A 12,758-nucleotide genomic window follows, 5' to 3' on the forward strand; every position below is an offset into this window, starting at 1 on the left:
GGTGGGGTTGGGGAGTGTGGAAGGGCAGGGACAATTGGGTCGAGGGTGAAGAAGGGCAAGGAAAAGTTAAAACAAAATCAAAAGGAAAAATATTTATACAGCACCAGACCACAGCATCAATCTAAAAGCTCGGATGAGAGAACAGCAGTCAAATCATAAGAGAACTGAAACGAACTCAAAGAATGGAGGAAGCCGGCAGACAAAGGACATGGGCACATCAACACACACACACACACACGCACACACACGTACACACACACGGTTGTTTATGCAGACACGTGATCCACTGTGAACAGTAGCAGAACCTCACACAGGGCCACTAAGGGCATCCATCATGCGTTGGGAAGAGGAGGAGGGGCGTGGGCAGTTTGGCAAGAGGGCTAGGAAAAAAGAAAACAGCCCCTCAAGCCACCGTGGCCAGCAAGCAGATCGGGGAGCACACTCTCTGCTTTGTATCATCCACGGTTCTCTCTCCCCGGTGGGGGGGGGCGGTCACTCTCTCCTCACCCCACCCCAGCCTTCTGTGGCGTCAGCCTGTGGACCAGCAGGGGGAGCCTGTCAGGGTGGCCCTGAATTGCAGGGTAGATCAGAGGCTGGCTAGGGTGACTTGTATCCGAAGGGTCCATCCACGGAGCACTTTGCTGCTGCAGTACTGTCCACACCGACAGCAACTCGGCCCTCCCGCCCCTTTGGTCCCGCCTTGGCCACCATTCCTAGAGAAGGGCGTCTCCACAGCAGGAGCACCCACTGTGTGGTGCTATGGTCCTCTCTCCTCTTCCGTTCTGCCTCAACCCTCTTTTCTCAGAACCTTCAGAAAACGAACATGTTCAGTTTTGAGATGGAGAGTAAATCACATCAATGTTACCGGAATTCTATAAACACGCCTCGGCATCGCTGACTTCATTTCACGATCACTTCGTACCCTTTGCCTTGCTCCCAAGGTGGCCCACGTGGCCAAAGTGAAGCTGCTTCCCGGCCTGTGAAGCCTTAAGAAGGCCCACAGTGCTGACCCGTGACAGGGCTAAATGGAAGACTATAGAGCATCCTGCAGGGTGGGTAACACAGAAAAGGACAGTCCACCAGAGAGGGAGGTGCTCTGGCTGTAGGTCTCCAGTCTCTGCTGCTGTCACTCCTGCTCTGCTGACCTCCCTTACTCCACCTCCTCCTCCTCCATTCCCTACACCCCTGCATGTGTATCTTTCTAGACTGGCCCATCTCACAGGCCCTTACCTGCCTTCTTTACTGGCGGAGCCCCAAGTGGTTGAGGCTGAGTCCCCTTCTCTGTCAGGCATCATCAAATGTTTCCACTTTGAGTTATCTTCTGCACTCCTCACCACTTCACGGTCCTTTGCCCCAACCTGGGGATTTGGGGGTCCCCAGCCCTACCCCCTCCTCATGGTTACCTTTGAGCTTGCTCCCCAGCCCCTGCTCCCCTGCGGCACTCAGGCCTGTGCCAAAGCCTCCGCACCCGGCTTATCTGCAGGGCTCTCAATCCACCGGGCTTCTGCACAGAGCAGACTTCCACTCTAAGCTTTGTGTCTTTCTTCAGGGAGTGTGGGAGGGAAGCCTGGGACCTGAAATGTCACTGTGGATAAGCTACCAAGTAGCTGAGGGGTGACCCAGCCTCCAGCTCTGCCTTCATCAAGAAGCTCTCCCTCCACGCCCCCTGCCTGCCTGCCCATCCAAGCTGGGCTCTTGTTCTTCCAACAGCAGATCTCCCTCACTGAGACCGGGGCCCATCGCATGGCCCAGAAGTCCTGACATGCCACATCTCCAGCCCTTCCCCAAAGAAAACCCTTAGACCCACCCAGGATATCCAATGAATGGGCTGATCCCTTTGGGTGGGAGAGGAGGCCTAAGAACCGAGGAGGGCAGTGCCACCAGGTGTCAGCTCTGGCAACTGCAAATAAGGGACCCCCCTGCGGAACTCCCCTCCTTTCCCCAGCCCCCGCCCCCCGCCCTGAGCCTTTCAAGGGTGCCCATTCCTCCCCACTGAACTTGCTCCTTTGCCTGCCCCAAGTCTGCCCCTAGCTGCCCTTTGGTGCCTGTGCCGTCCTGGGTCTTGAGGATCCAAGCCTATCACACAGCACCTCCTCAAAGCCCAATGTGGGGAACTCCTTGTGCACACTCTTGCCCCTCACACACACACATGCTTGGCCCCCAAACACAAACACACTGTCACACTCATTCAATCCCTAAGGAACCTCCCCAGGGCTCTGCCGGTGCATGGCTGACTAGCTGGCTACTCTCTTCACTGGGGAGCAGCCGGGCCTCTGCCTGCAGGGGTGACCCCTTCTTGGCCACCCTCTCAAAGATCCTCACAAAGTACAGTTCCAGAGGTGGCAGCAGGGTCACTGACCAGTGAGGGAGCTTGAATCAGGCCTGGGGAGCTCCAACTCATGACCTGGGACAGGAAATTAGCTGACCTGGTCAGCTAAGCCAATTCAGATGCCAGGTTCTAAACACAGCTGGGATCCAGTCAGAGAAGGTCAAGGCCCAAAGCCACGGCCCAGCCCTGTGCAGGTCAGGCCCAGAGCACCCAAACCTGCACAGCTCAGAGCAGACACCGTGCGAAAGCACACTCGGAGCCACAGCCCAGGGCCCGGAAGAGAGAGGACTCCCACTGAGGTCAGACATGCTGTGCAGTGTCCTCCGGCCACGGAAGCACAGAGTTAGGGGTCTGCAAACCTGCCCTCAGCTTGGGGCCCAGCGCATGCTACTGACCTCTATGGCAGGACAAGGGACTTGGGTGCTGCTCACTGGCTGTGGACCTGGCGTGTTTGCATTTCTGCCCAGTCTTCCTGCCTCTGCTTCCTTCCTCTTAGTTTCCTAGTAAAGATTTCTTGGAGAACCTCCCACCTTGGTACAAGATAATGAGCCCAAGCAGCCAGAGGGGCAGGGGCAGCTGGGAAGCCAGAAGCAGGTGGGGGAATCACACCCTCGGGAGACAGCAGGATGCAGAGAACCAATGTGACCCAACCCCACCCCAGCCTACCTGGGCCTCCCCTTATGGAACCTATACCCAACTACGCTCCCTCCAGCTGCCCTGCCCAGGGTCCCTCTCCTCCCCTGGACCCACCACACTTCTGTTCTGACCAGGCCCTGGCCCCCACGCTGTGACACCATGACGTTGCCTTCATCACTGCCACTGCGGGTGGCCAGCCAGGCCCTGAGATCCCCTCCTCCCCATCACCCCTTTGCTCCTAGCTATGGCTTGTCCCTCCGCCACTGCTCAGGTCAGCCCTGCCCTTCTGAGCACCTAGGACTCATCATTTACAAACACCCTTTACTGGTCAGTAAAATCCTGAGTATTTTAGCACCTTTTGCATGTTAGTTCCTCCACTTCTCACTGAAGTCCCCTCATCCCACACCTGGTCTTAGTGCCTCCTTCTGTTACAGCCTCAAGCAGTCTTAGGTTGGGAAGCCTGAAATCCCCTTTTGTTAAAATGCTGTCTAAATGGATTAAAAGTCAGCGTTATTTGTGGGAGTTACGTTAGGTCATAGTTTTTTGGAAGACTGCTTAGTAGGGAGGAGCCCAGAGACGTGAGATGTCTTCAGGACAAGACTCTGGGCTGGGAGGGCTGGGACTAGGATAACAGTGGGGAAGTTATCACTCTCCTTACTTAAAGGCATTACGAGCACAGCCTCTGTAACTGGGCCACGGCTTCAAATAGTGGCTCTACCACTCAGTAGCTGATGGCCAAGTGACTTCTGTCTTTAAAATGGGATGTGGGGGCGCCTGGGTGGCGCAGTCGGTTAAGCGTCCGACTTCAGCCAGGTCACGATCTCGCGGTCCGTGAGTTCGAGCCCCGCGTCAGGCTCTGGGCTGATGGCTCGGAGCCTGGAGCCTGTTTCCGATTCTGTGTCTCCCTCTCTCTCTGCCCCTCCCCCGTTCATGCTCTGTCTCTCTCTGTCCCAAAAATAAATAAAAAATGTTGAAAAAAAAAAAATTTAAAAAAATAAAATGGGATGTGTCTTTAAAATGGGATGGGATGTGTTCTGTCTTTAAAATGGGATGATAACACTACCCACGTTAAAGGCAGTCACAGCTTTACCATTACACCTTAGACTTGTCACCTGCAGGAACTGTGCCCCGTGCGCGGTAAGCACCGCATGAAGTCTGGGTTCTCATCTGTCTGGCCTTCACTTTCCCTGGTGGAAGAACCCGTCTGCTTTCTAAACCACACCTCTCAAGCCCTCACTCCAGCTATGACTGCTGGCTGGTTCTACCCTGTGGACCACTTCCTATCTTCTGTGCCAAACAACAAATGTGCCTTACTTACCTCCTCCTCTGCGGATTTCTCTGACCTACAGTTTCTATCCTGGCTTGGCATCTAGGTCTAGAAGGCTCAGACCGGCCGCCTTCACGGGAGCCACAGAATACACCCAACAGGGGCCCCTCAGAATCTCAGGGCATGGCCCTGGAGCACAGCCCCTCCTCTGATGCCTTCAATACCTTGGTTTCATTAATGCAGAAACGGAAGCCAAGAGGTCATGCCTCAGTGGCAGAGCTAAGCTTACGTTAAGGAAACCTGCTCTCTGCCCAGAAAGGGCTGCTTTCACTGAACGGTCCCCACTCCTATGGAAGTACACCCACCTGCAAGCTGCTTCCTGCGGTCTGTGCTTGCAGAGCCAGAAGCTCGTGCAGGCAGGATGGTGACCCGTTCACCTTTGCGTCCTAGCACCAAGCCCGGTGTCCGGCCCGAGAAGGTACCCCACTCGGAATGCATATGTGAGAACACATCTTCATGGAAGCCAGAGACGGGCAGGGGGTGGGAACTCAGGAGGCAAGAGAGGCGGGTTTTGCTTTTCCAGCCTTGCAGAGAGTAGAGGCTCAAGCATCCCCTCTGAGAGGTGAGTCCTGCTGCTTCCAGGTGGGTGGAAGATGGCTGCTGGCGGTGGTAGGGTTTGAGGGGGGAGATGGGGAAACTGGGACTCTCCCTCCCAAACTCCAGGCTCTGAACCTCCACTTGAATGTCTAACTCTCATGTGCCTGGTCTTTCCCCCAACCCCTCTTCATCTTGGGTCACGGCAACTCTGCTCTTTTAGTCGCTCCAGCCAAAAGCTGGGTGTCATCCTCGACTCCTTCTGTCACACCAGCATCCTTGGCTCTGCCTTCCAAGAACATCAAGAACGCAAACCCCTCCTACCGCATCGACTGCTGTCGCCCTGGACTGAGTGGTCTGTGCACTAAACTTCTGCTTGGGGTCCTACTAAGTATCGACACAGCAACCAGTGATCACGCTGAAATGCAAGTGGGTCAATGCCACTCTTCTACTCAGAGCTCTCCAACGGTTCCCCACCACCTTCTCCCCCGTTTCAGAGGAGTGGCCACGGTCCCTACAATGGTCTATATAAGTCCAACACAGGTGGTCCTCCTCACCTCTCCTCTCAGATCTCTACTCCCACCATGCCCCCAAGCTGGCTCCCCTCCAGCCACCTTGTTCTGCAGTTCTCAAATGCACCACCCTGCCCTCCCCTTGGAAGCTTTGCACTGGCTGTTCCTTCAGATGAAGGACTCACTCCTCCAGAAGCTGGCATGGCTCCCTGCCTCACCTTCTTGAAGTCTTTTCTCGAATGTCACTTTCTCAACAAGGCCTACCCTAACTCCCTGATTTAACTATAACCAACAATTCTGACACACTACATAATTTACTCTTTGGTCACATGTCATTGTTTATTGTCTGTCTCCCCTTCTAAGGACAAAGGTTCTTGCCAGTCTTATTCAGTGCTGAGTCCCAAGTTCCTAAGTGGGACTGGTGCACAGTACTGCTGATGGAGTGCAGGGCAGAGGAGCTTGGAGGCTTGCCTTTGGCTTGTGGGTGAGCTGGGCCTACAGGAGCGCACAGCAATGTGGGATACCAGGTTGAAGGAGGGCCTGGTACATCTCCCCCCTCCCTCCTTTCCCCAGGAAGCTGCTTCACCCAGGGGAACAAGTGGCCTGGAAGAGGAGTGGGCAACTTTTTCTCCAGCTGCAAGGCAGAACCAAGACTGAGTAGGGAAAAGTGATGACTGTCCACTTGTCATGGCCTCTTTAAAGCAGGCAGGGTAGCTGGCCCAGTGCTGTGCCATCACCCTCCTCAGCTTCTGCCCCAGACTGACTGAGCTCTAGAATTGGAGGGGTGAGGGAGTCACCTGTCTAAAGTCCACCAGCCCTCAAGATAGGACAGATGGGGAGGGGAGAACCAGGGAGTCTAGGAGAAGGCCCCAGGAGATGTGGACAGTTCCCCCCACCAAAGTTTCCCAGTCCCCGAGCTTGCCACAGGCTCACCCCAGGGTTTTCCGGCAAACAGGATTACTATGTAGACCTGGGTGTACAGGCCCAGGGCTCACCCCACCTTCTCAGCAAGGTTCCCTCACTCCTGCTTCTCTTGGCTCTGCAACAGGGGGATGGCCATGCCCATTTCTGCCGGTACGACCACAGCTCTAGGCCTGTCCCCTAGGCACCCGGTGAGGAGCAGGTCGAGCTGGGCGCAGCGGGTCCAAGGCAAGTGAAGGTTCAGCTCAAGAAGGCCAGAGGAGGCGGCGGGTCCGTCCGGTGTCCCTTCCTCAACCCCCCACCCCCCCGTCCCCGCGCCCCGGCCGCCCCCGGTTACCTGTGCGAGTCCTGGTCTCCCCCGGGGGACGCTCCCGCCGGCGCTCAGTATGGGCGATTGGCGTCTTTGGGCCGCTTCAGCTGCACCTTGAGCCTCTTCATGCCGATCTGGAAGCCGTTCATGGCCTGGATGGCGGTCTGCGCGCTGGCCGGGTTGTCGAAGCTCACGAAGCCTGGCGAGACACGAGGGACGAGGGCCTGGGTTTCCACGGGGCCGCCCCGGCGGGGAGGGGTGGGTGGGGAGAAGGGCGGGGCCCGGGGGCGGGGCGGGGCGGGCGGCGGCCCCACCCTGCGCTCCCGCCGCGCCTCGGGCAGGAGGGGGGGGCCTCGAGGCTCCTCCCCCCCTCGGGGCCCCGCCCCGGCCCGGCCTCACGCCCCCCACAGCCCGCGAGCGCGCGGCCCCTCCCGGGGTGGGCGTGTCCGGGGCTCCAGGCCTCGCTGACCGGCGCCGCCCGGCAGGGCCTCCCCAGCTCCACCGCGGCTTTGGGCGGCGCCACTTTCCTGGGCGCCCTTGCCCCCCACCCCGGCCGGCCCCGGCACCTCAGCCCTCTCCTTCGGTGGGAGGGCGGACACACCTGCGGGTGGAGGAGTTTATTGGACACTGTCCTCCCTGACAGGAGGGGGCCTGGCAGCGGGAGGGCACAGAGTGCCGGCCTGGGGAGAGAGAGGAGTGCGAGGGGGAGGGAGGGGGGCACCCCGGAGAAAACCTCTCCACCGCCGTTTCCAGCAGCCCCACCCCCCCCTCGCGAGGGCCCCTTGGCCGCGGGGAGGGCAGGGGCTGACAGTCTGACAGTCCTCACGGCCCTCGGCCCCCCTCCCGGTCCTGGGCAAGGTTGCCCCCAGCCAGGCTCGTGGCAGACACTTGCCTAAATCCAGTCCCACTCGCAGAAACCCACCACTTCGCACCCAGGGGCTGTCAGCACCTCCCTAGTAAAAATCCAAGGCTTGGGAAGTAGGTGCTCTTGCCCTGGATTCTAAGCACGTGTCCCCTACGAACCCCTCATGGTATCTACAATAACAATAGTGGTGTACAAATTAACACTATTAGTAAAACTTAGTTGAGAACCTTCCCTGTTACCCAGGGACTGCATAAGTGCTTTTCACAGGTTCACTCCTCCCAACATCCCAGAATGAGATACAGAACCATCTATGGCTCCCAGTCACCTTCTAAAACAAGCAGTTCCCAGTTGGGGATGGTACGGTTCTGAAAGTTAGTTTAGAAGTCACCCTTTGGGAAAGGGTGTCTGTCTCTCCTTCGAAGGACAAAGGTTCTTGTCCTTTGAATGCAACTCCTTACAGAGACTACATTTTACATTAGCGTTTCCTAAACTGGCCCTAATTGGTGCTTCTGAAAAAGGGGCTTCTGTGGTCAAGTAGGCTTACCACTATGCCAATCTGGGACAGTTCAAGGCACATTAACAAACAACACCCCCCCCCCACCTGCCCCAAGTCCTCCAGTAAATAAACCTTTATAGCTTTGTTTAGCCTAATATTTCCCGGAATTTATTTGACTTTAGAGGCCCTTTCTCTTGTAAAATGGAGTTAGATCCTGCAAAATATACAAAACTAAGTTTGGCAAGGTTCCCATCCTGCAAATGTCTCATTTGGGGTGTTTGTCTCCAAATGGCCTTGAGATATGTAAGTGACAGGTGTACAGACCCCACAGAAGATCTAGCTGTTTTCTTGGCTGTCCGTGGTACATTGGGCCTGTCCGTGACCCCTCCCTCACTCTCCCTATGTGATAACTCTGTCTTTTTACCTCTGCCCTAGACACTGCCTCCACTGGCCTCTTTCCTCCTTCTGTTGTCTCCTTCCTGCTTTCGCTCATGTTTGCTCACATTTGTCCTTACAGCCATGAGCCATCAAAGATGGGGGAGAGGGTGTGTGTACACGCAGTGAGTATACACAAGAGTAGGTGCACGTGAGCTCAGACGGTCTTGGTGAGTCGGGCCCAGAGAAACATAACCAACATCTGTGTAAGTCCATATGCCAAAACAGAAGAGATTGCAGGTTGCCCATAGTTGGAGATCGGCATGAGGCATCCTTCTACCTCCTCCTCTCATCTCCCCGCCGGCCAATCCCTCACCCCACCAACATCTGCGTCTGATGACCACAGTCAAGTCTTAGCAGAGCAGAACAGTTTTCAAAGCTGTGCACTATAAGTCTGTTACACTGCTCTCCCCCAGATTTAGGAAGGTGGTTGAACTAAATCTTCTTTCCCTGCTGGGACCAGACAGCCTCACTGAGGGTGACAGGTTCCACCCCTCTCTCCTCTGCTGGCCTGTCAGCTCCAACTCTACCTCGCCACCTGCCCCCTGTCCTCAGTGGCTCTTTTTGCAGGAAACAAATCTGAGCAAAGCAGAGAAGAGCTGGGAGAAAGACAGAAGGGCTGGAGGTGCTATCTAGGGCAGAGAGGCAGCCACCCAGTGGGGAGAGTGGGGGAGAAGAGGTCCTGCAGGGAAGAAGCCCAGCCTTCACAGAAGAGTTTAGAGTCTCTCGAAGCCCCAGGGGGTTGGGAAGGGTTCCAGGCTCAAGGAAACTTCTCTTCCTCAACTAGTTTTGTTAACTGGTGAGCAGTCAGGGCTGCTGAACGGGGCTCTGGACACCATCTCCCATTGTTGTGGTTTCTAGGACTACGTCCCTCCTCCCAGAGTCTGATCCCCCCCATCCCCCCCAGCCTTGAGAAGGTTCCTGCCTCACAGATTGTGGGGAGCCATGTGGGGAGGATACCTTCCTGGTGTCCCCCGAGCCCTTCTTCCAACATAGCTACCATTAGCGCTGCACATCAGCTCACAAAGCCCCCCGGGAGATTCTGTTTATGCTTATAAAGAACAAGTGTGGCCTTTGAGGGGTTCACTTTAACATAGGACCACATTTACTCAAAAACGATTCCTCCTTTTGGGAACAAAGGGCATTCTCGCATCTCCTGAGGGTTTACTCTGGCAAAGCCCCTCACACACAGCCACCTTCCTGTAACCTCACACCGGGCCCCGCCCCTGAGAAATGACTACCGGTGTCCTCATTTCACAAATGAGGACACTGAGGCTCTGAGTTAAATGACCTGCCTTTGAATGAGTGCCGGAGCTGGTTCTCACACTAAAGGCCTCCGGGGGAGTTGCGGAAAACTCAGCTGCCAGAGCAAGAAAAAAGGAACCCCAGGGGCTCTGAGAGGAACGACTGGGCCCAGCCGGGCCCTCAAGGCAGGAGCGCATCCTTCTCTAAGGCCAGTGGATGTTTTGTGCTAGAAGTCTGTCTGTTCAGGAATAAAGGAAAGAGCCAGAGTAGAGGTATACAGAAGATGATTTTCAGAAAAAGCAGGGAAAAAAACCTTGGTCCTGGAGAATTTAAATAGGCAAATGGCAAGGGTAGTGTCTGGGGCAGACTCCAAGAATGGCTTCGAAAAAACGGGTTGTGTTCACAGGAGCCACAGCACAAATGCTCCAAGGTTGAGGCCTGAGACCAAGCCTGCTGGTCCAGGTGCCCAGAGCTTTGTGGGCTCTTAGCAGATGTCTTTCTTCTGATGTAGGGAACATTCAAGGCTTATTTAAAGAGCAAAGGCAATAATCTCCAGTTTGTTGTTCTTACATATGTAATTGTAATTTGTCAGGAGAAGTATCAGTCCAACAAGGGAGGGGCTCAACCCCTGTCTCTGTCTTTTTCTTTGTCTCCTCATACCCAAAGACAAATGAACTCCTGGGGCAACTCTATGCCCTCCAAGTACCACAAACTTCCTGTGGCGGCTGCCAGAGGGCAAGGGACAAAGGTTCAAAGGTCTTGACTGCTTTGGGGAATATTATCTAAAACCCGCAAGCCTTTCATGGTTCTGGGAAAGTGGTCTCCAAACTGGAATCTCTTTAACATGGGCTTGCTGATACTTCTACACACTTGTATGGTCTCCCCTACACCGTCCCAAGCTGTGATCGGGGTTCCCCAGGTAACACAGACCCCTACTCTGTCCTCACAGACCCGGGATCTGGGGTTCGACCTGGAGAGCTAAGCTTCTGGCAGACCCAGCTCTGGTCCCATGTGTGGCTCTTCTGGGGACTGGACTCCTCACTCCTTGGGGACCCATGAGTGGATCTAGCCGCGGAGGCACGGCTAATAGAGGCAAAAGAGGAGGCAGGAGAGGAGCTAAGGAGGAGTGGAGGGGAGAGGTGTGGGAGAGGCCGAATTCCAGGAGGTCTGCAGCAAATCCAAACACAGGATGCTCAGTTGAATTGAAATCTCAGGTAAACAATGAATTTTTTTTTACTGTAAGTATATCCCCAATATTGCATGGAACATATTGCATATAATATTTGGGACATACTTACACACAAAAGATGCATCCATTGTTCATCAGAAATTCCAGTTTAACTGGGAACCCTATATTTTATCTGACAACCATACTCCAAATCTTCCCAAGTCCCCCGTCCTGTCTAGCATCCTGCCACCACGCACACTTCCTAAAAGCTGTATTTTCCTTCTATTACTCTCAGCTCAAGGACCTCCCCTCATCTCCCTCTGCCTCCATCCCAGGAGCATCCTCGTCTGATGGTCAGCACCCCCAACACAGCCCCTCCCTCACAGCTGGCCTCCCAGGATCCCTTCTCCCCAAGCCTCCTGCTGGCTCCCTCATTCACTGTCCTTAGGCTCCCACACCCACTTTGTTCTCCCTCTGCAGAGTTCCCTCCCCTTCCTCACTGTTTCCATCCACCTGCCTTTCTCTTTGCTCCATTACTTGGTGCCTTGCAGACTTCAGTGCTGCGGGGTAGGCATGATTTTCATCTAAGCTCAGACCTGAGGCTTCCTGAGGGCAGGACCAGTTTGTTCTTCCTGACTCCTCAGCAATGTGGCTCTGGTGGCCTGAGGGAGTGGTGGGGGAAGGAGGGTTCAGTGGGTGGCAGGAGGGGAGCAAAGAGCAGGGTAGACAGAGAAGGGCGGCAGGGGCAGGACAGAGAGGAGGCCGAGGGGCAGGCAGGATAGGGGCCTCAGCTGGGCAGACCCCCCACCCCAAGGATCATGCGTGGCATCCACCGGGGCCTCTATGATTGCAAGACGGGGAGCTGCTGGGAGAATGGGCTCTGCTCGATGCCTCCACCACCCTGGCCCAAGGTGACTCCTTCCCCTTCTCAGTGGGTGGAAACTGGGCCTTGTGGCAGGCAGGGGGACCTGTCTCTTGGACTGTGATGGGGGAGGGGGGGGCACGGGCGGGCAGGGAAAGCCAAGAAGCCAAAAGAACAGTAGCAGAGAGAAGAGGAGTGGGAGGTGGAGGCTGGGGGCTGGGCCATAGGGAGCACCTGGGGATGGGGGCGATGTGAAGGAGCAGGTTAAAAGCAGTCGGACACCGGTAAATTGGTGCGAGCACCGCCCTGTCCTGGGTGAAGCTAGTTGGTTTGTTATCTTTACCCACCAAAGCATTTACTTTGGTTAGTCGCCCGATCCACAAACACTTTCGAGGAGATGACATTACCGAAAGGGAGGAACATCTGCATCAGCTCAGCGTCCCCAAACTCCTGGGGCAGATGGTAGATGAACAGGTTACAGCCCTCGGGCCCTGCGGTGGGGGGGGTGGGGCAGGGAGGAGGGATGGCGGGGTGGGGGGAAGAGAGAGACAGAGGAGAGGTGAGCGAGTTAGGCAGCGGCAGCAGGGAGGGGGGCAAGGTTGGGAGGGGGGGTCTCATCCAAGATCCAAGGGCGGCCATGGAGGAGTGGGGACTGCTGAGCCCCAAGCCTGAGCTCTGGTCTCCGCCCTGCCCTTGGGCAAGTCACTGAACCTCTCTGTGCCTCAGTCACCTTTGCTGCAAAATGGATCTATAAGATGGTGCCTGGCAACTCGCTCCAGGGGCAGAGCTGACGAGTGAAGGGGGTAAATGTGCCAAGGCCTGGTCAGCCAGGGAGAGGAGGTGCTGAGGACAGGCAGGAGTAGGGAGAGCTGGGGAAGGCCAGGCGGCCGCCCTCCGGCCCAGCGTCTGCTCTGGAATGGCCCTGGGCAGCCCAGCAGGCCCGTGGTGCCAGGTGAGAAGCTTCTTGTCACGTCCCACAGGCAGGCCCCAGCTGGGACCTCCTGGCTGGCTGCTGCTTGGCCCATCTTCCTCCAAAATCCGCAGCCACTGCTTCCCACCTGATGCCCAACCTTCCCCTGCCCCAACCTCTCAGCCCCAGTCCCGAGTGCAGACATCAG

The 12,758-nt window shown here is 56.1% G+C and overlaps 1 protein-coding gene across 50 annotated transcripts in view; it reads right to left on the bottom strand.

Moving 5' to 3' along the window:
• The window catches only part of CELF4 (CUGBP Elav-like family member 4), a 298,339-nt gene that overhangs the window by 4,404 nt on the left and 281,177 nt on the right, over positions 1-12,758 (bottom strand). For 16 of the 50 annotated variants that reach the window (XM_053902630.1, XM_053902628.1, XM_053902627.1 and 13 more), the window contains exons 11-12: positions 12,048-12,131; positions 6,597-6,768 (exon numbers count right to left, since the gene is read on the bottom strand). In XM_053902630.1, coding sequence (XP_053758605.1) covers positions 6,641-6,768; positions 12,048-12,131 — 212 coding nt within the window. In that variant the 3' untranslated portion in view covers positions 6,597-6,640. Of the gene's footprint in view, positions 1-6,596; positions 6,769-7,170; positions 7,250-11,295; positions 11,441-11,987; positions 12,132-12,758 lie in introns of all 50 variants that reach the window. The other 34 variants (XM_053902645.1, XM_053902644.1, XM_053902641.1 and 31 more) reach the window with 4 other exon arrangements.

The sequence above is a fragment of the Panthera pardus genome, unplaced genomic scaffold (genome assembly GCF_024362965.1).
Source record: "Panthera pardus isolate Hobbes unplaced genomic scaffold, ASM2436296v1 HiC_scaffold_15, whole genome shotgun sequence".
In the NCBI taxonomy this organism is placed as follows: Eukaryota; Metazoa; Chordata; class Mammalia; order Carnivora; family Felidae; genus Panthera; species Panthera pardus.